Source organism: Zootoca vivipara, chromosome 2 (genome assembly GCF_965207765.1).
Source record: "Zootoca vivipara chromosome 2, rZooViv2.hap1.1, whole genome shotgun sequence".
Lineage (NCBI taxonomy): Eukaryota > Metazoa > Chordata > Lepidosauria > Squamata > Lacertidae > Zootoca > Zootoca vivipara.
Genome location: NC_142584.1, coordinates 5,137,745 through 5,165,016, shown reverse-complemented (window position 1 = coordinate 5,165,016; position 27,272 = coordinate 5,137,745). Strand labels below are relative to the sequence as shown.

General features: G+C 45.6%; 1 protein-coding gene and 1 non-coding gene across 2 annotated transcripts; one reads left to right on the top strand and one right to left on the bottom strand.

Moving 5' to 3' along the window:
• Nucleotides 1-26,079, bottom strand: LOC118077718 (twist-related protein 2). Its single transcript, XM_035101435.3, has 2 exons — nt 25,326-26,079; nt 1-2,905 (listed from the first exon to the last, which is right to left on the bottom strand). The coding sequence occupies exon 1, from the start codon at nt 25,837-25,839 to the stop codon at nt 25,339-25,341; it is 501 nt and encodes a 166-aa protein (XP_034957326.2). The 5' UTR covers nt 25,840-26,079; the 3' UTR covers nt 1-2,905; nt 25,326-25,338.
• Nucleotides 4,088-4,165, top strand: TRNAQ-CUG (transfer RNA glutamine (anticodon CUG)). Its single transcript has one exon. It is a non-coding gene; the product is annotated as a tRNA-Gln (tRNA).
• Nucleotides 26,080-27,272: the final 1,193 nt, after the last annotated feature.

Sequence of the window (27,272 nt, the reverse complement as noted above, 5' to 3'; positions counted from 1 at the left end):
GACACCATCATAGCTTTTATTGTGTTTTGAAGTGCTTGAGATTTAGCAAGATCCAAAAGCCCTGAATTATTATTTTTTTTGGGGGGGGGGAATTAAACAATTGCAAAACAACTTTTTTTTAAAAAAAGTCTCCGTTTCTCCATATGTATGTTTATACCTCTATAGCATTATCAGAGCAGAATAATTACAAAGTACTTCATTCCTGCCATTTGCAAAGGGATTTATGCCCATAACAATAGTCATTTGTCTTGTAGAATCAGGGGACTGTTCAAAGATACAGGTGCTTTGTGTTCTTTGAAACAGGAGGCTAGGGTTGCCAGCTGTTTTAACACCCTCTTCAGCGGTGCCTGTATAGCAGTTGGATCTGCAGGCTTGAGCCAGGAACGATCCAGCTGGCAGTGAAAAGCTTCCCATTCTGGTTTTTGCAGATAATCAAGCTACGTACTTCTAAAGGCACAGAGCAGGTGACCCCCTTCCCTTCTCCTCCTATCTGGGAATGGGAACTGTCTGTCTGCTTCCCACACCTCTCTAAATCAGGAGTGGAGAACCTTTGGCCCTCCAGAGGTTGCTGAACTACAACTCCCACCAGCTCCAGTAAGCATGGTCAGTAGCCAGGGCTGTTCCCCACCCCTGCTTTCTATGGTATATGCTCCAGTGGTTACCTCTCTGGCCTCATGCCTTTTGCAACCCCCCAGTTTATGTACCATAATTCAGTAGGTAGCTTACAAGCAAGGGCTCGGCAGTTATTCTGCCCTCTATAAAGGTAAAGGTAAAGGGACCCCTGACCATTAGGTCCAGTCGTGACCGACTCTGGGGTTGCGCGCTCATATCGCATTATTGGCCGAGGGAGCCAGCGTACAGCTTCCAGGTCATGTGGCCAGCATGACAAAGCCGCTTCTGGCAAACAAGAGCAGCACATGGAAACGCCGTTTACCTTCCCGCTGTAGCGGTTCCTATTTATCTACTTGCATTTTGACATGCTTTCGAACTGCTAGGTTGGCAGGAGCTGGGACCAAGCAACGGGAGCTCACCCCGTCACAGGGATTCGAACCGCCGACTTTCTGATCAGCAAGCCCTAGGCTCAGTGGTTTAACCACAGCGCCACCTGGGTCCCCGCCCTCTATAAAGCAACTCAAAGAATGTGTCAGTTACATTTAGTGAGGAAATGTCATTTTCCAGCCTTAAGCCCCCCAACAAGGGGGATGATGGGATATTAGCACAGTCACCTGGCAAAGTTAGAGAATGCAGAAAGCTGCCTTGGATCAGTCAAGCCATTTTACAAGGACTATCAACTCTGCAGGATCTTGGTGGAGAGGGGTTCCTCCCCCCACCATCAGGTTCCTGATCCTTCTACCTGGAGATGCCAGAGATTGAGTCTTTGACCAGAGCTGGCCTAAGACGTTTTGGCACCTGAGGCGTACCACAAAATGCCGCCCACCTCCTTGTCAGGAGTGAGTGGAGATCTACATCAGGAACAAGGGTGGCAAGGAGGCCAGCAGCAACTCCTCTTTGCCCAGAGGCCACTGTAGATGCAACATGGGGAGGACTGTCAAGGAGGCAGCAGATCTGGCCTTGAAAGAGTGTGCCACATCTGTCGCTGTCACATGGCAGCAGGCAAGGCATTCCTTGGAGGCCGGATCTGCTACCCCTGTGTATCCTGCCTTCTGAGGCAATCACCTCAACTTGCCTCCTAGGTGGGCCAGCCCTCTCTGGGACACTGCAAAGCATTATCATCATCATCATCATCATCATCATCATCATCATCAGGACTTATATACCACCCTTCATCATAAGATGTCAGGGCAATTCACATCATGTGCTCCACCACTGAGTTGCAGTCTCTCAATGATGGCCTTGCATCCTTTGCAATCCACTGCGTTCAGAAAAAAAATGAGTATGTCTCAAGTATAAATGTGGGTTTGTTTTATAGGCTGCTTTAAGATTAATGGCTCACCCAGTCCCACGGTTCCTGGGAATTGTAGTTTGGTGAGGTTACTCAGAATTCTCACAGAACTACATTCTATGAGTCCCTCAGTTCCCAGGGTTCCCTGGGGAGACGGAATGACCATTGCACCACTTACTAGGCCTGTGGTGCTTATAGATACATACCCACCCACCCCAGAAGCATTTGGTTTCTCTCATTTCCCACCACCATATGGTGACCATTTAGCAGTGGTGAGTAGCTGTGTTAGGCAATAGCCAGGTGTGCTTATCCCAGTGAGACTTGGGCCAGAATGGGCCATTGTGGGATCATTAGAAGGGGCAAGCTGACCTCAATGGAGGAAGCTGGGTCTCACCAGGCCAGGGCAAAACCTGCTTTTTAGGAGCAGGATTTAGCCTTGAACCATAAACTAGCACCACCAAAGGTGTAGTGCTCCTGAGCACGTACAGAATATGTTTATAACCATAACCCCATTGGGAGTGGAGGGAGTGAGGCTTTTAGAGCTGAAGTCCTTGTTGAAGGAGGGTGACAGGAGATCACCTCAAGAGGATTGAAGACATTCCTGTTAAACCTCCTGGGAAGCAGAAAGCTATTGAAAATAAAATAATTATTCTTAAAACCTTCAAATTCAAAAATAAATTAGCTCATTGAAAGAGTTCTAGATATACATTTTGAGATCGGCTTGTTACAAGCAAAAGCAGTCTGGGTCTGCTTTGAGTCGCTGCCTCACTTATGTCTGCAGTTCTCCCCAGAGTAATGGTGGAAAGTCTGGATTCTCCATCCTAGATCTCAGCTGGGCTCTCTTCTCCCCAAGAGGAAGGTGATCACGTTTGGTCTCCTTTTTGAGCTGGTGATGGAGAATCATACAGAGCATATGCCCTGAGTTTCTCTGGAGAGGAATTCCTCTGTTGCTCTTGGGTGAGGCAGAAACATGTTACCTGCTGGCCACCTTCCTGAATGGACCTGGAGAAACAAAAACCCACAAAAAGAAATCAGTGGCAAACTCAGACTGACAACTTACAGGGGGTATTTGTATGGGAGATGAAGAAGCAGCCTGGCCTACAGATTTCTCTGTGCATGGAGGCATTTAAAAAGTTCATTTGTGCCCTGGTTCATTTTTTTAAATGCCATTATTGTTGGTTGGTATGCTATATATTGCTTTGAATACCGTTTGGGCAGGGAGCTGCATTAAGAAATACAATGTATAATAATAAAATTCCCTGTCTCCAGTCTGAAGTGATAACAATCAGCTGAACAGGTTAAACTATCAGCTGTTTGTTTAGAGTAGTTTCAGGAGGTTAGGCCCAAACCTTCAAGAATATTGACATATGGAAGACACTGGCCTGGCCTGAAGGTCTTTCTCCCTTTTGCTTCTGTTGGAAACCTTTCAGGTCTAAAAGTTGCACCTTCTGATTGGCTGGGCTGGCTCATATTTAGTGCCTCTCTTTCCCCCAGTCCTCTCCAGGGCCTGTTCTCCAAAGGAAATTAAATGCATAAAACCCCTTTGAGATGAGAGAGCTGATTCTTTTGAACTGCATTTCCTTATTATTTAAATGAAAGCAGCTGAAAACCATCATCCTTCCAGGGATCACAAACCAGATGAGGATTATATATATATATATTGATCAGCAAGTCTTTGTAACTCTATCTTGCTTTTAAGATTTATCTGCTCCTAACGAGTGCTAAGTACCTACAGTCCAGCTCTTTATGTTACAGGAATATTCCACTCTCCACTTACGTTAAGTGAAAGAGGCAAAGCTCAGAAGTCGTCCTTGCTTGCCTCCTTTTGAGATCCTCTTAGGAACCAACATCCTCATGGATGATATACCATTAGGCAAAGTGAGGAGGCAGGTGGGGAGAAGGCACACAGTGGGAAGAACCGTGTTTCTCAAAAAAATAATTTAAAAAATGGGTCTCTGGCTATTGCTGGACTACAACTCCCATCAGCCCTGAGCACTGCTCCTGCTAGCCAAGGGTGCTGAGGGTTGGAGTCCAGCAACAGCCGGGGGCTCAAGTTTGAGAAACACAGGGATAGAGCACCCAATTTCCGTGCAGAAGGTCCCCAGGTATCACCAGAGAGGGCTGGGGAAAGACAGGCTGTCTAAAATGCTGCCACTCAGTGCAGACAATACAGATGGACCAATGGTCTGGGGGAGATAGCTCAGTTGGTAGAGCATGAGGTTCTGAATCTCAGGGTTGTGGGTTCGAGCCCCACGCTGGGCAATGACTCCTGCATTGCAGGGGGTTGGACTAGATGACCCCTGGGGTCCCTTCCAACTCTACAATTCAATGATTCTAAGGCAGCCTCCCTGTGTTCCTAAGGTCCCTGAGGATAGAACTCTGTGTGCCCAGCAGCGACCTGCCCTTTCTTTGCCCTCTAAGCTGGTCTGCTGCCCTGGAGGGGGGGGGTTGATGGAAGATGCTGTCCCTCATCAGCTTTGAAGTAAGAGTCAACCTATAGTTGACCTATAGCTAGACTATAGTTGGAGCAGGGAGCACTAGCTTGTCCTTTACCTCACAAAATCTTGCTTGATCAATAGAACAGTGTTCACTCTTGAGCAGATGTGGGGAATTTGGCCCCCTGCGATGAGGGGAGTTAGAGTCCAGCAACATCTGGAGGGCCCACGGTTCCCTGCACCTGCTCTTGTCTCACACATAGCCAGGCCAAGGGGTGGGGCGGTGGGTGGTTTTTTTTGCTGCCTTATCTAATGTAAAAATGTTGTGCACACATAGACCTCTTTGCTTGTGATTCTCTCTGCCCAGTGCTTCCCAAAGTGGCTAATACTAGAGACACAATGAAATACTACAAAGTGTGTTGAAAACAGCTGTAAGAGACAGGTAAAACATCAGTAAAATAAGGTTACCGGACATCTCCGTTTCCCATGGACAGTCCCCAGATTTAAAAATAAATCCCCTGACAAAATCCATCTATTCATTGAAAAAAAAATCTGGTAACCTTACAGCAAAAGCATCCTGTTTGTTTGTTTGTTGCATGTTGGCTAATGGGCCAAAAGTAGAGGAAAGAGAGGACAAGACATTCTGAACCTTTTGGGAGTTGCATGGGAGAAAGGATTTCAGCAGCTGTGCCTGCCAGGCCTGCCTGAGGGTCCTTCCACCGGGCACTTCATTGTGGACAACTTTCGTGCAGCATCTACACAACACCCTCATCGAAATGCCACCCTCTTTTATTTTCCAATTTAATCTTGGTTAACTGTTTCCACCGAAAATCTGAAAATTCTTGCTGGCTGAAGGTAACTAGAAGTGGGGCTAGCCAGATCTCTCTTGGCACGGACTTGTGGAGCTGGGATTGTAGCCACAGAGAAGGCCCCCGGTCCCATAAATCACCAGCACCTTAAATTACTTGGGCTAAATCATCAGCATAGCCACATCACATTAGATTCCTTGGATTTTCTTTTCACACTTTCAATGCCTGCTCCTCCCCATTTTTCCCTCTTGTGTCCCTCCTGGAATGCAAGGAAGGAGGAGAAATGGACCAGCTGATGAGCTGCTTAAGGCGGCCAACTTTCAAGCATGCCAGTTGGGGCTGAACTACACATGACAGCCTTGGCTGGGTCTGCAATCCATAACTGACACCCTAAAAGCACAGTTGAGGGTTTCTCCTGCCATTGGTGTGAAAGGCAACAATGCATTTTTAAATGTTCTTATACTGTCATCATGCATCTTGTGAGTGGAAGTAACTGAAGCACAATACAGTGGAACCTCGGTTTATGAACACCTCAGTTTACGAATTTTCGGTTTACGAACGCCGCGGACCCATCTGGAACGGATTAATTCACTTTCCATTACTTTCAATGGGACAGTTCGCTTCAGTTTATGAACAGACTTCCGGAACCAATTACACCCATGCTTTGGGTTAAGTACGCTTCAGGTTGAGTACTCTGCGGACCCGTCTGGAACGGATTAATCCACTTTCCATTACTTTCAATGGGAAAGTTCGCTTCAGTTTATGAACGCTTCAGTTTAAGTACTCTGCGGACCGTCTGGAACAGATTAATCCACTTTCCATTACTTTCAATGGGAAAGTTCACTTCAGTTTATGAACATTTCAGTTTATGAACAGACTTCCGGAACCAATTGTGTTCATAAACCGAGGTACCACTGTACTGCTTCTCACCATTGCGTCAAAGCAAGCATTGCTTCACACTTGCCAGGGCATTTCCGCCCTTCAATTTCCTTACCACAAAACTCCCATTTTAGTGGAAGTGGGTTTGTTGAGCAAGACCTCCCAATAAACTATAACTGTGTAACCTGAATTTGCTGGTGTGTGATTGGATCCCATCTGAAAAGAGTGACAGTGCCCCCCCACCCCAATTTTTCTCTCTTTTTCGTCTTTTCCTCCCCCAACAAACTATGTAGGAAAACCTTGTCAGTTTTCACCAGTTTCTCCATCTACACTTTTTCTGCTTTCTACTGAAACTACTGATGCCATTTCCCCTCCAAGTCTTCCTCTCTGCTTTCTCATGAAATTGATCAGACTTTCCTCCGTCTTGTCAGTTTGTCAGAGGTGTGTGTGTGTGTGTGTGTGTGTGTGTGTGTGTGTGAATGAAAGTGTTGGAGCAGGCTAGGAGGATAGCTTTTGGGGTTGTATCCAAGCTTAGATGCAGACATAGGAACCAACTCCTAGGGGCTGAGGGGGCTGGGCCCCCACAAAGTTTATGGGCATTTCCATTGAAATCATGTGTGTGCACTGCATCATGTGATTGATTATGCAGGGCGGGGCTTACTTGAGCCCCCACAATATTTTATTCAAGTTGGCACCCCTGGATGCAGGACAGTGTGAGTTGGGTCAAGTTCCCACCCAGGGAAAGGGAATGAGATGACACCTGAAGGCGGGAACAGCCTCTGGATGGGGCCATGCACATTATCTGATGCAGGGGGGTATTCCAAAGTGTTTTAAATGCACTTGTGGCTTTTGGCTGAAGCTGCCTCTGTGGGCTTTTTCCAAAACTACAAAGCAGTGGCTTTTTTCTCCCTGACAGCTGAATTCAGGCACACTTAAAAGTCTTCCTAGCAGCTGTTTCCTGTGATGTACCGGAAACTACTTTTGAAATTCCAGATTCAAACCCAACTTTGGGCATCACAGCTGCTGATGGTGTGTATGTTTAAAATCCATGTTGTGTATGCAAAGTACCCTGCTCCTCCCTCTAGATCACTACTTAAGCCACATCGGCCTAGCCAGCATGGGCAATGGTCAGGGGTGATGGGACTGGAGGACCACAAGGTCCCCACCCCTGACCCAAGTCTTGCTGGCTAATATCTTCCCTTGCAGATATTTATTTGCCAAATTCATGCTCGCCTCCTTTGAAGGGTGTGTGCACACACACAACACAAAGGCTTTGTGGACTGCCTTGGGTGCCTATTCGCTTCAGGACACAATTTTTCACAAGGAGGAGGAGAGTTTGGATTTGATATCCCGCTTTATCACTACCCTTAGGAGTCTCAAAGCGGCTAACATTCTCCTTTCCCTTCCTCCCCCACAACAAACACTCTGTGAGGTGAGTGAGCCTGAGAGACTTCAGAGAAGTGTGACTAGCCCAAGGTCACCCAGCAGCTGCATGTGGAGGAGCGGGGAAGTGAACCCGGTTCACCAGATTACGAGTCCACCGCTCTTAACCACTACACCACACTGGCTTTCATGGCTTCAATCAGGTCTACCTTAGGGAGCATCTTCTCTAGACTGAATCCTCTTGCCATCACCTAGATCTAGGCCTTGAGCTGGATTTGTTGGTTCTCTTAGGGCACAGGACCAGGGCTTTCTTGGGGATGCCCCCAGAGTTTGGAGTTTCGGAGGTTGGTTTTAAAGTTCCCTCAAGTTTTGGGGAGGTGTTTTTGAGCAAGACATGTGGGAACTGGACAGGAGTGGGCTGATGGTCCCAGAAGTGGTTGCTGGAAGACTGCCTTATTTTCTGGCAAAACTACCAAGCATCTCCTTTGTTTGGGAAAGTACAGGTAAACGGCCCTCACTAATTGACTCACTGGGAAGTAGTTGGAGACTCATCTGGAAAGGGAGAGCCATCTCCTTTGCTAAGGACGATGATGATTTGCTTTTAGGGTCTGTCTCCGAAGACAGAAGGCAGTGAGGCAAAGAAAGGCACAGATGCAGAGAACTACGGTAGCTGGGCAGCAGTGAGAGGTGACAGAGTGGGGTGACAGTCACACCAACTGGGGCAGAAGCTGAGGGCAGGCAAAACATGGTTTTCTGCTGGCATAGGGATTGGCACCTGATTCCCCTGCACCGCCACCACTTCTAGGGTTTTCCACAGTCTACGTCCTGTGGGAATCCTGCACCAGCCGTACTTCTGCCTGCCCACACTTTCAGCCAGCGGAATGGGCAGTTCAGTGCTGGCCTCACTCTTTGGGTGGAGGCTGAAGGAGCCTGGGTGGAAGGCGAGCCAGTGTGGTTTAGCAGCTAAAAGTAGAACCTGGGGAGCCAGGGTTTGAAACCCCATTTGGCCATGAAGCCAAATTGCCTCTCAGCCTCGCCTACACCACAGGCTTGTTATGGAGATAAAAGGAGGAGGGGTAGAACCACACATGCCACCAGGAGCCCCTTGGAGGAAAAGGTGGGATACCTTTTCAATGCAAGAAAGAAAGAAAATAAATAAGGAGGCCTCTGCCCCAGCATGGCGGATGAGGAGCTTGGGTTGCAGTTTAAGGGGATCAGCTGATGTGAGAAGAGCAGGCTTGGGCTGCCTGCGTCATTTCAAAATGTGCTTCTTCCCACACTCGACCTGTATGCATGGAATTCTATGCAGCACTAAGTGGAATGTTTATGGGGGAACAAGGTCTGCCCATGCAGTGTGACTCCCCTCCATATACCCCAAGCCTGTTCTAGGGACTCCCCTAAGGTGGTGCAATGGGTCGGTGTATCTGACAGTTAACAAGAAGGTTGGTGGTTCAAGCCCACCCAGGGACAGCTGTGGGCAGGAGGCTGGACTAGATGACCCTATGAGTCCCTTCCAACTTATAATTCTGAGATGCCACAATTCAGATCCTATTTAGGGGACATTTGGGGGGTGGAGAAGGGGGAAAGCCCTGTTGCACAAGCGGACCTCATTCTGTTGAACCCTGCACCGTGTTTGTAAATAAGTGCAACATTGCAAAGTGCCAATAAGCCACCAGTGGCAGCACCATATGTGAAGCAGCATCTGCTTTAACCTTTAGAAGATCTAAAATTGCAGGCAGAGGAGATCCACATGTGTTTCTTCTCTCTTCTCCCCTCTCCCTCCACCACATTTTCCAGTTCCAAAATGTCAAACTGCTCTTGTTTGGAAGAATGCCCTTAAAAGCTGGTAGGGTGGTCATCCAAATCCTAAAATTCTGCATTCAGCTGGGATGTGTATGTTCCTACTCCTAGTTACAGATAGGTGACAGGGTCTTCAGCTCTTGGGGTTGGGAACTGTGATAGGAGAGGTATCACTGTGGAAGGATTTTTTAATTTTTATTTTGACTGCGTCAGACCAACACAGCTACCTACCTGTAACTTTTTGAAATGGCAATCCTGCTGCTCATCGCTTCAGTGGTCACCGTGGGTGGGTGGTGTCCCATCAGAGCAGCGAACTTGGGCAAGGTTGTTGCTCCAATATTAAGCTGCTTGCCCAAGTAATCCATTCATGTCAGCAGGGGATTTTGAGCAAGCGGGGTGCGGGCAGAACGTTGGGATGGATTCACTGCTTAAATGTTTTGCAGAGTTTTCTCAAATCTCTTTGAGCTGAGACATGGGATGAAATAACTGAGTGTGCACACCATATGATGCCTCTGGTCATGGGATGCTTGCACATCCCTGAATCTAAGGCTGTTGGAATTAGGAAGCAGTTGGGCAGATATCCTTCTTTTGTTGTTTCCCCAGCTAACTATGTCGTGCTAGCAGATTTTTAAAAGTTGGCACAGAAGGTGCCCACTGGATCTCAGTTGGCAGGGGATTCCATAGTGCTGGGCCACCAACTCAGGGAATGTCCAATGATCCTCCTCAAGATGATCTTAGTAATTGAGCTGGGGTACAGGGTTCAGGTGATCCCTAAGCTACACTGGACCTAAGTCGTTTGGGGCTTTGTAAATTAAAACAAGTAGCTTGAACCTGGCTCAATAGTAAAAAGGGGCAGCGAGCACACTTGCCACTTGTTCATAGCTGTCAAGTTTTCCCTTTTCTCGCAAGGAAGCCTATTCAGCATAAGGGAATTTCCCTTTAAAAAGGGGGGGGGGAGAACTTGACAGCTATGCACTTTTTTCAGAATGAAAGGAAACCGAACCAAAAGAGCCCTGTGCAGTTAAAAAAAAAATGCTTCTAGCTCCAAAACACTGGATCAAATCACATATAAATTCAAGTACAATTATAGTTGATTGGAGCTGTTGCACAACAAACCAATTTCCCCAAAGATGGGATATTGGTGAGGAAATACACAGGGTCACACTTGCTTTGCTGTAAATGCCACCTAACTTCCCTGAAAAGAAATGCAAAGGAATGCTCATTAAATAGCCAATACTGTGTAACCCCCCTGCAAACAAATCAAGACTAAAGCTCAATAAACGGGTTGTCTGTAAGCACCTGGCTCTTTAAAGATGATTCTGAGTTGGCAGAACCTGCTTGCATTGTCTGTCTACAGTTTGTTGGGTTTTTATTTTTTTCTGATTGCTGTTGTTTTACTGAGATCCCACTATTATATCCTGCTCCTGTGTATTTTATTTTATTTTTGGACTTTTACTATCTTGTTTTGTTGAAATCTTTTGCATTTCATATTTTAGTATTTTATTATTGTTTGCCACTTTAGGTTAAAGTGCAATATGCGAAGAAAAAAAATATTAAAAGCATGTTTCCCCACCAACACCCTCAGATCTTTTGAATAATTGTTTTGGGGTGGGGGATAAAACCCATTAAGGTTAAAGTGCAATATGCGAAGAAAAAAAATATTAAAAGCATGTTTCCCCACCAACACCCTCAGATCTTTTGAATAATTGTTTTGGGGTGGGGGATAAAACCCATTAAGAGTTTTCTTAATGGGAGGCACATTTTCCCCCACCCTCCTCCTTTACAAATGATATATTGATTTATTTATTTTAATACACATTCTTGCTCTGTTCAACTTGTACCGAGTGAGGGAAAGGAGCTGCAGTTAACAAAGCTGGCGGGGGGGGGGGGGGGGGAGGTTGGATGGAAGTTTTTTTGGGGGGGGTGCTGTGGTTTTCCTTTTGGCCTGGGAGCCTCTGCAATGCTGGTGCCCTGGACCAGCTCACCTCAGAGATGATTTTTCAGAGATGAAAAATCTGAACAGAGCCTTTGTCCTTGATGGGCAGTTCTTGCAAAGAGGAACAAATGTGTCTCATTGACATTAAGGCTGGGGGAAATTAAGGATCCAGGGGAAAATGCTTGGGGGGGGGGGAATTGGCAGAGGGAAACATTTAAAAATGTTCAATAGTAACGTCCCTTCTGCAAATACCAACTTTCAGGGAAGGGGTTGTTGGGGTGGTAGCACCGGGGGGGGGGGTTACACACCCACACCATTTGCCAAGAGCCTGATCACAGATGCCATTAAACAAATAATAATAATGTACGGTAGACAAGTGAAAATCAATCATACATTGGAACACATTGAATAGTTTGGCCTTATGTGTAGCAATAACTCACACCTTCCTGCTTTCAAAAGCGAAATGCTAGTTGGGATGAGAAAACGATGCGCCAGCCAAGATTTTTGAAAAGCTCATCCTGGAAACCCCTCTCCCTTCTAATCGCTTTGCAAGATTTAACAAGGCCTAAAGTCCCATTCGCCCCCCCCCCGCAAAGAAACCCAAGCCAGCATTTACTGAAAACAGGCCTGGCTCTTCCCCTCTCAGTCGGCCACATCACACTCTTTCTCCATCAGCCCTGACATGTTTGGGGGGTTTTGGAGATAAGTCCCAAGAGGGACAGGGCTGCAGTGCAGCTCTCTATCCTTTGCTGGTACGGTGGTCACTTAATGCACCACCCCAAAATGACCCTACGGTCGCTGTCTTCCAGTGCCATAGCTCTGATTCAAATCTCTTTGCACCCTCAAAGATCATGTAGACCATGCCTGCTTTTCATAAGAATAAAATTGGATGGGTATTCTTTCCACTCATGGAGCTCAACCCATAATGCAGTTGCTGAACAAGCAATTCTAACAGTGCATGGATTCTTGGGACTCTCCAAATAAAATCTAGTCTTGTGGCCCTGAAGGTTGATCAATTAACAAGGAAGTTCTTGGTTTAAATTGTCTCTTCCATAAACTTACTGGGTTCTCCTAAGCAGTTTGTTTGTTTTTTTATAATAATTTTTATTGTTTTTTCCAAATATTTTCCATCATAACATCAATCTTATAAATAAAATAAAAAAGCATTTGGCTATATAAGCCTAGAACTTCCCTCCTCCTCAACTAATGGTTTTCCAACTTAATCTCTAATATGCATTTTATTCTTATTAACTAGATCTATTAGATCCTAATCTTAAAGAAACAATTTGTAAATTATATTTAGTAATAAATGATAATTTAAGCCTACAAAGCTTCTTGTAACCCTATTAGTGATGTCAGTTGTTTACAGTTGTTTCAAATACAACATAAATTTGTTCCGGTCTTTCAAGAAATTCTGGTCCTGTGGTTCCGAATTTTCCCATTCAATTTCGCCAATTCGGCACAGTCCATTAATTTCATCTGTCACTCTTCTTTTGATGGTATCTCTTCCTGTTTCCATCATTGGGCTAATAATATTCTCGCTGCAGATGTAGCATATAAGAATAATGTTTTATTCTGTGTATTTCTCTACCTACAATTCTCTACCTACAATTCTCTACCTAATAGGAAGGCTTCTGGTTCTCCTAAGCAGTGATCATACTGGTCAACCTTACATGGTTGTTAGTAAGCATCTAATGCATCTGTGCGGGACCGACTCTGGGGTTGCGCGCTCATCTCACATTATTGGCCAAGGGAGCCGGCGTATAGCTTCCAGGTCATGTGGCCAGCATGGCAAAGCCGCTTCTGGCAAACCAGAGCAGCACATGAAAACGCCGTTTACCTTCCCGCTGTAGCGGTTCCTATTTATCTACTTGCATTTTGACGTGCTTTCAAACTGCTAGGTTGGCAGGAGCTGGGACCAAGCAACGGGAGCTCACCCCGTCACTCTAAAAAGCCTTGGTCTTTCTGGCTGGGGCTGATGGGAGGTGGAGTCCTACAACATCTGGAGGGCAAGATGTTCCCCATCCCTGATGTAGATGGACCATATTAAGCCCTCTGGGCACAGACTTCACATGTTCTATGCTCTGCACTGTGGCTCCTTCCTGCCTGTTCCTTCCATGGCCCTTTTGCTTGCCCCTTCTTGCCTGCCACGAAGGGTGGGGGGGGCAGGTGCCTGAGGGAGGGAGATGCTGGGTACACAGACCATGGGAATGTATCCTAGTTGTGTTTTGCTGGTTGAGTCTGGCTAGCTGTATCAGGAGGCAAGGAGACCTGCTGTGTCACCAAGGCCACATCCCTCCAGAATTAGCAGGCTAGGTGTTATGTACTGAGCTGAATCCTAGAACAATAGGATTCAGAATCAGCGGGAGCTACCCAATCCAACTCCAGGTGGAAGTGAATCCGCAACCTGATTGGCCTGCTGGAGCAGCCAATCAGGCGGCTGGCAGAAGTGAATCTGCTACCTGATTGGCCTGTAGGAGCAGCCAATCAGGCTGCAGGCAGAAGTCAATCCATAATATAATTGGCCCACAGGTGTAGCCCTGAAGTAGCCAATCACGCAAGGCCCATTGTGTAAATAATGTATATAAGCAGATGGTTTGGGGAAAAGAGCATTCGTCTTCTCTTCTCCTCCTTGATGACTATGAGCTGAATAAAGAGCATGAAATTCACTCTTGACTCCGAGTATATTTCACTAGGGCTGCTTGTATCTCGAGTCTAAACTTGCACAATGCATTGGCCGGGGGGGGGGGGGAGAGAGAGAGAGAGAGAGAGAGAGAGAGAGAGAGAGAGAGAGAGAGAGAGAGAGAGAGAGAGAGAGAGAGAGAGAGAGACTGGTTTAGAATACAGTATCCCTGTGGCTTGCCTGCCTGAAGATAAGTGATATGTGAATCAGGCCAGATTCTGGTCCCACTGTAAATACTTCAATTGAGCTATATAGTGGTACCTCGGGTTATGAACTTAATTCGTTCCGGAGACCTGTTCTTAACCTGGGGCGCGCTTTTGCTAATGGGGCCTCCACTGCTGCTGCGCCGCTGGCACACGATTTCTGTTCTCATCCTGGGGCAAAGTTTGTAACCTAAGGTACTACATCCAGGTTAGCGGAGTTTGTAACCTGAAGCGTTTGTAACCCAAGGTACCGCTGGAACATTACCGGTATCTGTAAAACTTGTTTTGAATGCCTGGGGACAACCTGGGCATTTATTAAGCATACAGTCATACCTCGGTTTAAGTACGCTTCGGTTTGAGTACTTTCAGTTTAAGCACTCCGCGGACCCGTCTGGAACGGATTAATCCACTTTCCATTACAACAACAACAATCTTTATTACGGTCCATAGACCCATCAATTCGTTACCAAGCGATACACAGCTGGGACACCCCGCCCTCAAACCACTCAGACATCTTACTCAAATTCGGAATAGGAAACATTAGTTCTTGTGACCACCGATAAAAACTTTGCCACTGCTAGTGTTCTGGCATTTGACCATTACAGTACACTTTGCCACTGCTAGTGTTCTGGCATTTGACCATTAGTGTTCTGGCATTTTCCATTACAGTACTTTCAATGGGAAAGTTCGCTTCAGGCTAAGTATGCTTCGGGTTAAGTACAGACTTCCAGAACCAATTGTGTACTTAAACTGAAGTACCACTGTAATGACAAAACTTTCTGCCGCCTGTGCACCTGGTGCCTTTATTTCATTAACTGCAGCCTGCCCCACAGACATAGGAATCTGCCTTGTATCACATCAGACCCATTGGTCCATTTATTTCAGTGCTGTCCACACAGACTGGCAGGGGCTTTCCAGGGTTCCAGCCAAGGGATGGCTGGAATTTCACTTCAGAAGAAATGGGGGTTTGCTTTCAATCAAATGTGAACCCTGGAAAGGAGCCAGTGGTCACTTCCAGACAAAGCGAACGTTGAGTAATCTCTCCGATTTGCTTTCACGGAATTTGTGCAGACGTTATACAACATCACCGCTGAGTGGTTTTTATCTTACCGCACAAAGTCCTACTTATTTCTTTACTGGAAATGGATCAGTTATGCAATAGCGCTGTTTAGCCATTGTTATTTATTGCAACGTAGCCTTTTTCTTTTATGGTGAGTTATAAAGATCCATTCTTATTGTGCAAAGGGCATTATCGGCCTCTACTTGAATATTTGTGTGATCCTGGCAGAAAGTGTTACAGTCCAGAAGCACCCACTATCCTAGGTTTAACAACAGCAGCAGCAGCAGCAGCAGCAACAACAGCAGCAGCAGCAGCAGCAGCAGCAACAACAGCAGCAGCAGCAGCAGCAGCAGCAACAACAACAGCAGCAGCAGCAGCAGCAGCAGCAGCAGCAGCAGCAACAACACAACCCCCTGAGAACCAAACCCAGATCAGAGAGGCTTTGGCTTCATCACAGAGGGACAAGCCTATACTTCTCTAGGGTCTGATTTATCTGAGCACCCTCTCAAATACAGGCTAATTCCTTCTGAGAACTTAAATGGGGCATTGGCAGTGGCCGCCCTTTATTTTCACGAAACTCTTGCTTTTTAAAACATTTTTGGTAGCTTTGGGTGGCATGGGTGATATTAAGGACTGACAAATATGTCAATTTTGCTTTGCCTCAGTTTCTCATCTTTGCAACCTTAAATTCAGCTTTCCACATACCGGCAGCTGTTTGGGTTGTTTTTTTTTTTTAAATAAAACAACATGAAAACTTTGTCAGCATTTTTGTGTGAAGTTCTCCTGATATTATTGCAAGCAATTTCACCTAATGCAATGCATTTTTTTTGCATGGTGTTTTCACAAATGTATGCATTTTATGCACATTTCCCCTGAATATATAAATTTTGTACCCATAATTAGGTTGGGGAACTGCATTGCAAAATTCAGAAAAGTCCAAATTTCTTGTGTTTGGGTTCGAGGAGTTATTAAAATGCAAACAATATTGAATTTCTCCCACATCCCTAGTGGTATTAATATCTCATGGAATGCCTTACGCCATGTGCTTCTGTCCAGTCACTGTGTTTGTCAGAAGAAGCCTTTTGAGCAGAGCCCTGTGCTCTTGATGTCCACTCCAAGATAATCGGGAGCCAGGTGTTGCAGCACCTACCTAATGAAACACCTTCCCTACTTATATTAGGCAAGCACCAGCCGTGTTAAGCTTCAGACTCTTGCTTTGATCTTTTTCTCCCCCCCCCAAATGTGCTTTCCCCCTGAAATGTGACCTCAGAGCTACGTACTGTGATTCATTTTATTCTGAATTTCATGATAGGTGTTATGCAGCTAAATTTTGCTCAGGGTAGATCTACTGGAATTAAATGACCTTAAGTTGGTTATGCTCATCAATTTCAAGGGGGTCTACTCTAAGTGACACTTGGTTGAATAGCACCCATTGTTGATAAGGGGTGTGGTATTCTCTTATTCAGCATCACTTTGATATATAAACTAGGGTAATAATTAAAGCATGGGAACAGTGAGCATGTGTTTGTTCATGTGCTGGGAGCATGCAGCGGGGGGGGGGGAGAATGTTGCAGGAAAACATTTAACTCAAAGTGATGTTTGCCAGCCACAAACTGATATTTGCTTCCTTCATGCTTCAATGAAGCATTGGCACCATATGTGATCATGAAGGCTGGGAGCTGACTTCCACCTAATCTGTGCCACCTTACAATTTGCTTCCCTTAAGCAAGCAGGCTAAAAGTGGGGATGGAACTGGCATTTGGGAGATGCATGCTGTAACCGGGCATGCATCTTCTGAGACACTTTCCACACACGCATTCCAAATATCCTTGGGATTGTAGTCCAGTTCACAGTTTGGGGTTAAGATCCTGTGCACACTTTATTGACATTAAGTTCCATTGAACACAATGGGACTTAACTTCTGAGTGAGCATGCATACAATTGATTGCACCATAAATAACTAAAGGAGAAGGAAAATCACCCTGTTGGTACACTACATCCTATTTGAGGACAATTTCTCCAAATTCCACCCCTTGATGATACAACATACATCCAGTGAATCCCACCCCCTATGGACCCCAACTTGTATTTGTAAGGTTTGTGCATTTTGGTTTTGGTTTTAAATCCAGTAGCAACAAACACCATGGTTAATCAAATTAGTATCTATTACAGCTGTAGTTCATTTCAAATCTGTTCTAGGGAAGGACCATCATTTGTTGGAAGAGCCCCAGCTTTGCCAGCAGAAGATCTCTGGTTCAGTCTCTGCCATCTCCATGTAGGGATGGAAAAAACCCTCACCTGAGAATCTGCCACAGGGGTGGTGAACCCACAGTCTGCATCTGGCACAGGTATATATAAAGGCTGCAAAGCTACTTCTGGTGGCTTAGCAGCCCCTTCCCAAAATCAGGCACCTCCTCCTCTTCCCCCCAATGTTCCTGCAAAGGTGCATCACCTCCCTCTGGCACGGCACCCTTGCCAGAAGATCTTAACACACATGAAACAGGAAGGAGCAAAAATCTTCTAGCAGCGGTGATGTGCAAGAGGGCAATTTCCTCCCTGTTGCAGTGCTAAGCTAGGAGGAGAGGTTCCTCTCCTAGCCCAGCCCAGCCCAGTGCAGTGATGAGGAGGACAGACAAGGTCTCTTGCTCTGTAGGGACTATTGTCTGAAGATCAAGAGACAGGGTTTCTCCTCCCTTGAGCTTCAGGGAACAGTGTGAGCTGCTAGAGGCAGTATGAGCTAGATGCCAGAGTTTGGTCTAAAGGTACATGAGGCAAACACCTGGCAGCAACTAGGCAGGTCTAGGTCTGTTTTGTACCTGAATGGGTACTAGACCTGGGACCTGGGAGTCCAATGCATGACACCTTGAGTTCCATGATGGAAAGAGGCTGGGGTATAAATGCAGTAAATTGTAATAGATGGCCCAGTGCTTTGACTTGGTATAAAGTAGCTTTCAATGTTCTGCATTGCTGGACTTCTCTAATCTTGTTCTGAAACATTCTCCCAACAGTGACTTGATGGAATGCAAGCCTTGCTACATTTTGGAGGCGGCAGGGAAATGCTTTGCTTTCTCTTTCATTTTAATAGTGAGCATGGATGGGTTTAGATGGCTCTGAATTCAGCTCACCATGTATTGGCTTTGCCATTTTTCTTGCAATTCAGCTTCTTCATCTTTTGTTTTTTAAAACCAAAGTCGTTCTGCTCCTTGTGTGCTCACTGCCATGAGTTGTTTGATTGGCAGGTTTAAAAATGGCAACAGTCCAGAGGAAAATAAATTAAGTGGGAAAATAAATAAGCAAAATGCCACTTAAACCAAAGCACCCAGGTGATTAAATGGGAACCAGGTGGCACACGGTTCCACCAACATTCCTCCTGAAAACACCTGAAACTCAAATGTAGTGTAGTGAATCTGGGGTGAGCCCAAGACCACAAGAAGCTGCTTTCTACAAAGTCATACCGTTGGTCCATCTAGCTCAGTATTGTCTACACTAATTGGTAGCAGCTCTCCAGGATTTTGGATTGAAGTTTCTCCCAGCCGTACCAGGAGATGCCAGAAACGGAACATGGGACCTTTGGCGTGCAAAGCAGATGCTCCGTCTCTGAGCTACGGCTCTTCTGCTGCATGTGGCGCAATGAAGGAGCCACAGGACAAGTGGAGAAGGGGATGCTGGGCATGCACTAATTTGGCAGCACAGCCAAGAAGTCCTAACGCACGACCTTCACAAGTCCCATTGAAGTGAATGGGTGCTTCAGTTGGGGGGATCAGGCCCGTGGCATAACTGCAGCTACTAACACAGAAGTCTCCCATGGGTTGTGCAGCTCCAGCCTTTGACAAGAGCAGAAAGAACTTATTTGCAGCATCCAGGAGCACAAAGTGCTCCAAGATTTCCTTGCCTAAAGTCTGATTAGGGGACTTCTCTCCCTCCCCCCCCCCATGTGCTTTGGATATGTGAGAGTTGCTTGCACTGCAAAAAGGGAAAAAAAGAGGAAATGTGTAGGGTAGCAATGCCTCTGGTGTTTGTCCCAATCAGATGCTGCTTACTTGGGTAGCAATACAGATGGATCTGAGCAGGACTGAGGATTGTTCCTTATGCACTCACAGCCTACTCAATTTACAGGTAGGTAGCCGTGTTGGTCTGAGTGGAAGCAAAATAAAAAAATTCCTTCAGTAGCACCTTAAAGACCAACTAAGTTTTTATTTTGGTATGAGCTTTCGTTTGCATGCACACTTCTTCAGATCTGAAGAGCACACGAAAGCTCATACCAAAATAAAAACTTAGTTGGTCTTTAAGGTGCTACTGAAGGAATTTTTTTTTTTGGAGCCTACTCAATGTTAGCTGCTACTACCATTATTCTAATGGAAGGACTGAGCACATGGACCATGGGACTTACAGGCTACAAAAATTCAGTACATGCTAGATATATTTGGAACTTACTGTGAGCACTTTGCACTGGCTTGCAAGGTGCCCATGATCATTGTCAAGGTACGAAGTGAGAACCAACCTAGAGAAAACGGAAACCTCCATAGGTCATCAGTCTCAGGCTTGCATCAGTTAAAAAGAGCAACTAACTGTAGCCCAGCTGAGGGGTGTTGTCCTCCTGCCTGAACGACCCTGGAGCTAATGTTACCCAGGCTCCTCCTGAAGGTTGAGGGGCCAAGGGGAAAGAGACTCAGGTCGGTTAGATTCCCCCCCCCCCAATGCTTCATCTCTCCTTCCTCTGGCAGCAAACAATATTTTTCCAACATGTGGCAGCAAACAAAACTGAAGTCACTGTTGTATAGTAAAAGGAGGCTGAGTCGAAGAGGCTTTTGAGGTTATTGCCCTGTGGGAGAGAGTAGCCACAGGGTCAGAGATCAGGCTGGGTCTGATATACTTTCCTCTTTCCGGGTGATACTCTGCCTGCAGCAATCTCAAAGAGCAATCACCGTTTTCTTCAGCATTAATTGCCCTGTTTTGTTTTCATCCCATCCCAGGGGCTTAACCAAGAAGATTGTTCCAGCATGTGCAGAGCTGATCCTGGAGTGTGTGCTTTTGAATGTACACTTTTGCGGGTGATGTCCGAGGTAAGATTTGGCATTTCCAGGGTTGCACCTACATGTTTCTGAAATTCCTTTGCGGGGTGTTGGCAGGGTGATGCATCAAATTTGTTCCATTGACCCCGTTAGGAGGACAGGGCTAACTACTTAATTCAATTGTTTCTCATTATTTTGGTCAGGTTTTCAGGCTGCGGGTTGTGCAAAGAATTGATGCCATTTCCTGTTTTTACAAGTATTGATTTTGATTTTTAAAAAATTGCTTGCTAGTTTTCAATTTGAAATAAAATGTTACCATTTTTATAAAGGTGTTGGTCAACTACTTTGGGGAGCAGCTGGTCCAGAAATGCAGGCTATATACTGAAGAAGTCAACAGAATGATCGGAGGTGGATGGGGTTGTCTCTTAAAATGTCAAGCAGGATTCTGCATAAACCTCTCTTCACGGGGGCCGGGGGGGGGGGAGCCCAGACCTGCAAAATTGGAATATTGACTGTGGAATTTGTAGCACAATTCTGTGCAGCTTCACTTGGAAGTAAGTCCCAATGAATTCCATGAGACTTAACTAACCATCTAAATGTGTATACGATTGCAGCCTTCATTTTTGAAAGCTTCAATCCTTTGCACGCTTACTTGGAGTTTCGGTAGCCCTAAAGTTCAGTGGAGCTTAACTTTTGAGCAGGGGAGTATTTAGGAGGTGGCCTAGAGGGCCCATGTCTCGGGTCTTTTGCAGCGGACCTCCGATCTCCTGCCTCCCCTTTTTAAAAAGAAATATATATTTACTTTCCCTATTTCATCCTGGTGAGACCACTGCTCCCCAACTGCCACTGCAATTTATCAGAGAGGCATCTATCCATAGAAATCAGCATATGCAAATATTATGCAGAGTTGTGCCATGGGCCTCCACCCCAAGTCTTTAAGCACTAGAAAGCAGAGTTGTAAGGTAAATATTCATAGGACTGGACCACATGAATTTTGCTTGCTTTCTTTTTTCATAAGGCATAGGAAGCTGCTCCTGCAGAGAGAGACGCCTGGTCCACCCAGCTCAGTACTCTTGGCACAGATTGTCAGTGGCTCTCCAGGGTTTCTGACAGAATTATTTCCCAGCACTATCTGGAGATGCCAGGAGTTGTTCCTTGGGACCACCTGCATGCAAAGCAGATCTACCACTACTAAGTTATATCTCTTCCCCTAAGCTTTCTAGTCCTTATGGTTGCAAGACTACCGGTATGCTTGCTGAACAAGAGTTCTGGCAACCAGAAGACTGGGCTCTGCTCTGTCACATAGTTATTTACATCACTTCATGATGTTTAGTAGGTGTGGGGAAACGTATGCAAAGGAAGAATAAAATGCCGGATAAATGATGCAAAAGAAGAGAGGTTATGAAATTCTGCCCATACCTTATATGGGTCACAGAATTATGCTTTCCTTGTTGCAGAATTTTGGGGTACCTTAGTGCAAGTTTCCTTTTTTTTGTCTTGGCATCGGATACCTGTTTGATATGAATAAGTAACCTCGTAACATTATTTAACTCCCTGGGCAACCTTAGTGGCATCCAGGACCAGATTCTTCTTCAGTTTCTAAATACAGTGGTACCTCGGTTTAAGTACACAATTGATTCCGGAATTCTGTACTTAACCTGAAGCGTACTTAACCTGAAGTGAACTTTCCCACTGAAAGTAATGGAAAGTGGATTAATCCGTTCCGGACAGGTCCGCGGAGTACTTAAACTGAAAGTACAGTACTCAAACCGAAGCGTACTTAAGCCGAGGTATGACTGTATGCTTAATAAATGCCCAGGTTGTCCCCAGGCATTCAAAACAAGTTTTACAGATACCGGTAATGTTCCAGCAAACTACAGTGGTACCTTGGGTTACAAACGCTTTGGTTTACAAACTCCGCTAACCTGGACATACTCCCTCAGGTATTTGGGATGATACATGGATTTTGTACTGTAATGGTATAGTTGTATGTTGTATGTTTGTATGTATGTATGTATGTATGTATGTATGTATGTATGTATGTTAATACGTTAGTATGTATGTATGTACTTTCGTTGTGACTTATGTATGTATTTTTGTTGTGATTTCTGTATGTTGGTGGTTATAATAAAATAATGTTTTTTTTAAAAAAAGGAAAGTGGATTAATCCGTTCCAGACGGTCCACGGAATACTTAAACTAAGCGTACTTAACTTGAAGTGAACTTTCCCATTGAAAGTAATGGAATGTGGATTAATCCGTTCCAGACGGGTCTGCAGAGTACTTAAACTGAAAGTTCTCAAATTGAAGCGTACTTAAACCGAGGTATGACTGTAAGAGAAATCCAGGTTGTGGAGGGCAGTGGAAAGGATCACAGCTAGTGAAATTCTTCCTTCATGGAAACTCTTAAAGTCACAGCAGCCTTGTCAAGGTGTCAAGCAATGTAGGCAACTAGGGGTGTCTAAAACCTGACTCAGTATTTCTTCCTCCCCACATGCTGTCTTACAATTACTGTATTCTGTTTTGCAATGCAGATCCGAATCATTGTTCTGCAGTGTTCATGCACAGATATGCCTGCCTATTAACCGAGGCAGGCATATCTGTGCATCATGTTTCCTGTCCAGGAGCATAGAAGCCTTTCTCTCTCTGATTTGAATCATTGCTATACATCCGATGTCCATTTAGCTTGTTTGTGCAACACCCTGCAAAAATGTTGGCTGGCTGTGTGCGGATCTGATGGTGAGAATCACAAACTGGCTCCCTGACTATTCAGGCTATGAATTTACAGCAGGAAATGCGCAGTTTAATGCACCAAAACTGAGCCAATCATACCATGTAGCAAAGTGATGCAAGCTGCTTCAAACAGCTGAATTTTGGGTGCTTTTCAAAAGCAGCATTTACCCAAGCCTGCCATGATTTTTTAAACCATGTCTGAAGGAAATATCTGCCCTCTGCAAGAAAAGAATAGATGAAGGCAAGAATTTATGTCCAAATGGTTCAGTGAGACTTTTTTTAAAAAATATTGACCCTAACTACAGAGGCAAGTGGGGTAGCATTTAAGGTCTACCTGAGGCAGCAATGAGCACATAAATTGTGTGCTCCCAACTTAAAACCATATCTGCAGTGGTGCAGTTTTAATCCATGTTTGTGATTACACATATGGAAGCAGGAGATGCTAGCTGTTTCCATAATGCCAAAAGTGTGGTTTTATTCTAAGGGAAGTATACATCATTTTCACACACAGAAATAATAATCAGGTGCCATTGTTATCCAAGGCAGGCACATGAACAGGAATCCGGGCGATCAAGTGCCTTTGCTTGACCAGCAAATTGGCTCTTTTTATCAACCTTCATTTCCATGTCTGTGAAGTGGGAACAGCAGAGCTGGCTTCTCTTGCAGGAACATGAAAAGACAGGTGGTTTGTGCATAATATACAAAAATCAGGATGTCTTTGAAAGTCATGTTATGAAGTGTGTTTGGGGACTTGTCTCATTATGAATTTGTTTAATGTGGAGGAGAATTGTGGGAGATTGAATGTACATTTCAGTGAGTGTAGGTTTTATATTTCTATTAGAAATGGATGAATGAAATGTGTCCCTGGTGAAAAAATTGTTGGCCTGCTTATAAAGGCGATATGGAATGGGTCGGCCTTCCAAACACAAAATAAAGATAAAGCATTGTATACAACATTAATCATACTCCGAACTGACATTAAAATCAGAAGGCATACCGGTAACTTAGTCCTCTCGATTCATTTCAGTGGCTCTACTCTAAATATAACTGACGTTGGATTACAATCTACAGCCAAAACAGAAAGCAATTTGTACTTAATTCCCTATAATCCAGCTCTTCATTTAAAAGGATAAAGGCAACTTCTGGGCCTGACCATCTCTGAATTTATCTGGATTTGTGGGCAAGCCATTGGCAGGAATTGGTATCTGAATGGTGAAGTGAGGCTTTACAAAAATGTTGGTCTCAGTGGGCTCTGCTTAGGCACCAAAAGAGAGAGAGAGAGAGAACACGCGTCTTGGGCTGGCACTGCATCAGGCGCAGAAAATGATGCATATTTGTGGCATTTCTGCTTACATAAATACCATTTATAGAAATAAATGGTTCATGAAATTTGAATGCACATGAACATATAGGCTGAGCTTAATCAAACACATAAAAATGTCCAACTGATTTCTCAAGCATGTCGGTTTCAGCTGAGATCCAGCACCTGCTTGGCATATCCAGCAGTTTGTGGTGGATTTTGCTACTGAAATCAAGGAACTGCTCAATTTAGGAGGGACCAAAAAAAACCCCAAGCCTATTTCTAACAAAAAAACAACAACCCAAGTTGCTGACCCAAGTTTACCTTTTCCCCCCAGTCCCATGCAAAGTCCTGCACAGCCATAAGCACCGTCTTTTGAATGCAAGTCCTACCAAATGCAGATGGGCTTACTTCCAAAGAAGTCTGCTTAGGATTGCGTTCTTGTATCCCTGCTCGATGTCTTTATGAAATGCCATGGGATGTTTTTTACAGTGGACAAATGACAGTGTGCACATTGTTTTATGCTGGTGTCTTAGAGAGAGGAGTCATTTGCCTGTAGTGTGGTTATTCCTTATGCGCTATCTTCTCCTGGCAAGCAGGTCTGGGAACCAAAGGCATACGTCCATCAGTTGCAGGAATGTGCCACTTTCAACTTCCACATTGTCTCTGTGTGGTCTAAAACTGCTCAAATCTAAAGACTGTCAGGGTACCATGTTTTTTCACCCTTCTGACCAGAAAGCCCTTATGCCTAGTTGCACACACCTAGCAGCTGGTTACAGGTAGGTAGCCGTGTTGGTCTGGATCAAAGTAAAATAAAAAAATTCCTTCAGTAGCACCTTAAAGACCAACTAAGTTTTTATTTTGGTATGAGCTTTCGTGTGCATGCACACTTGTGCATGGTATCTGAAGAAGTGTGCATGCACACGAAAGCTCATACCAAAATAAAAACTTAGTTGGTCTTTAAGGTGCTACTGAAGGAATTTTTTTATTTTACCTAGCAGCTGGTTATGGTTCTTCACTGGTGATTGGAAAGATATTTTGCACATGCCCAAAGTTGTGCTTTTTTTGTATGTACACTATAACTTTTTACAGTTAAAGAGCAGTCTGCAGCTAACCATGCCCTGGTCTTGGAACTCAGCCTAGAGAAGAAGTGCAAGGTAGGAAGGAGAAGAGCATGGAGCAGGACGTACCTTCCGGTGGGTCTCAGTGGGATGCTGACATGGACCAGGCCCCTTCCATCCTCCAGACGGAGAAGGCATAGCTGAGCCTCTCGTGGGCCAGGTAGTTGCAGCTGGAGATCTTGTGGTCGAGCTCATCGCTCTGCAGAACCTGGTAGAGGAAGTCGATGTACCGCGCCGCCAGCTTGAGTGTCTGGATCTTGCTGAGCTTGTCGGAAGGCAGCGTGGGGATGATTTTGCGCAGTTCAGCGAAGGCATCGTTCAGTGACTGGGTGCGCTGGCGCTCCCGCACATTGGCAATCACCCGCTGCGTGTGCATGTCCTCGAAGGTCTGTGGCACGGGGCTGCGCTTGCTGCGCTTGCCCTGGGGCGAGGGGGCACTGCACTCCTGCAGGGGAGCCGAGGCCAAGGGCTTGCCCAGTTGGGTCCTCTTGCGCAGGCCTTTTTTGGGGACCCTCTCACTCTCCTCCTCGCTGGTCACCAGGCTATCCTCTGGTGAATCTGGGCACATGCTTTCCTCTTTCATCCTTTGTGAATCTTCTTCCCTTCCCTCTCAGAAGACGTGGCAAGGACCTGGATCTAGCAGGCCGTGGTGCATCCAAGCCAAGGCGACCGGAGGTTCAAATGTGGCAACCTTAAGGGTGGGACCCTTCCAAAAAAAAGCCCCACAGCTTCCAGAGCGGCAGAGGCTTTCTGAGTTGCTCCAACCTTCAAGGATCTGCTTGTTCACCCTCCTTTCCCTCCACCCTTCCTAAAGGGCTAAAGAGAGGAGGGACGTTATGAAAATGTTGTTAATGCCCTTCACGGATAGGGTAAGGCGTTCCAGGGGAGGGGCCGTGCACAGACCAATGCAGTCCTTCACGATAATGCAAACATCAAGAGAGCTTATGGGTTCCAGATTGCCTTCCTTTCCTCTTCTCTTCTCCCCCAACATCCTCCCCCCCCCCCAGCCCTTAGGCACAGATGCTCTAGCCAGCCGCTTGGATGCCAGAGGATGTTTCCCTCACCCACTGTAATTGACAAGGGTCTGCCGGGGCTGACCCCTGCCCACAACCTTGTCGATGAAGATTGCAAAGCAGTTGTTGCATTGGGTTGGTGCCTTCGCTACTGATCAAAAGCATTTGCTGCTGCTGCTGGGTGGACTTTTTGGGGCTACTTATTGCAGTGCCGCAAGCTTATAACTATAGCATGCAGGCTATTGTCAGGAGGAACAAATCAATATAGATATATTTGAGAGAGATGGGGTGTTTGCCATCTTGGTCAAAGAGGATTAATAGTAGGTAAGGTGGTCCCTTCCCTGTGTCAACTTCTATTTACACAGGAACATACTAGTTTTAGAGTTAAGCCAAATGCTTTGGCAAAGAAAAAGACTGAAAAGGTAGTTTTTCCATTAGAGACACAAGTTTTCTGACCCAACCCTATGCTTTTTTTTCTCATAAATGTCCCAAGGTTCTCTCCGGGACTTGTAAATAGACTTACGGTACTCTTTACCAACTGCAGGTTTGCAGTCCCCATTTTGTTGAGATATCCCCACGTAAGCGAGCACAGGATTGCAGCCTTGCAGAGCAATTGTAAGGAGAGGTGGAGCCACTGCTGGATTTCCAAAACCCGGCCAGCTTGTGTCAACCAGGGCAGAAGGAGCAGAGACAGTTTTGATTGTTTGTCACCCACCCCCCCACAGCTGAGGGACCCAGGTTTGGGCCACCAGCCCCATTCCCTTAGCCTCAAGTGCCTGCCTGGGGACTTTCCACCGGCAACTGGTGGTGGGTAGAGCCAGAGGTGGATCCTCTCCAACAGACAGCAATTCTCTCCGCTGTGCATCCTAATGAACCAACCACCCCATCAACAGTGAAGGTGGCACATAAGTGGAGCCTTTCTTATCTACACCTTTTTGTGCACTTTTGCTTAAAACTACATTTTATATTACTTCCAGCAAGATGTGCATTTTAAAACACACTT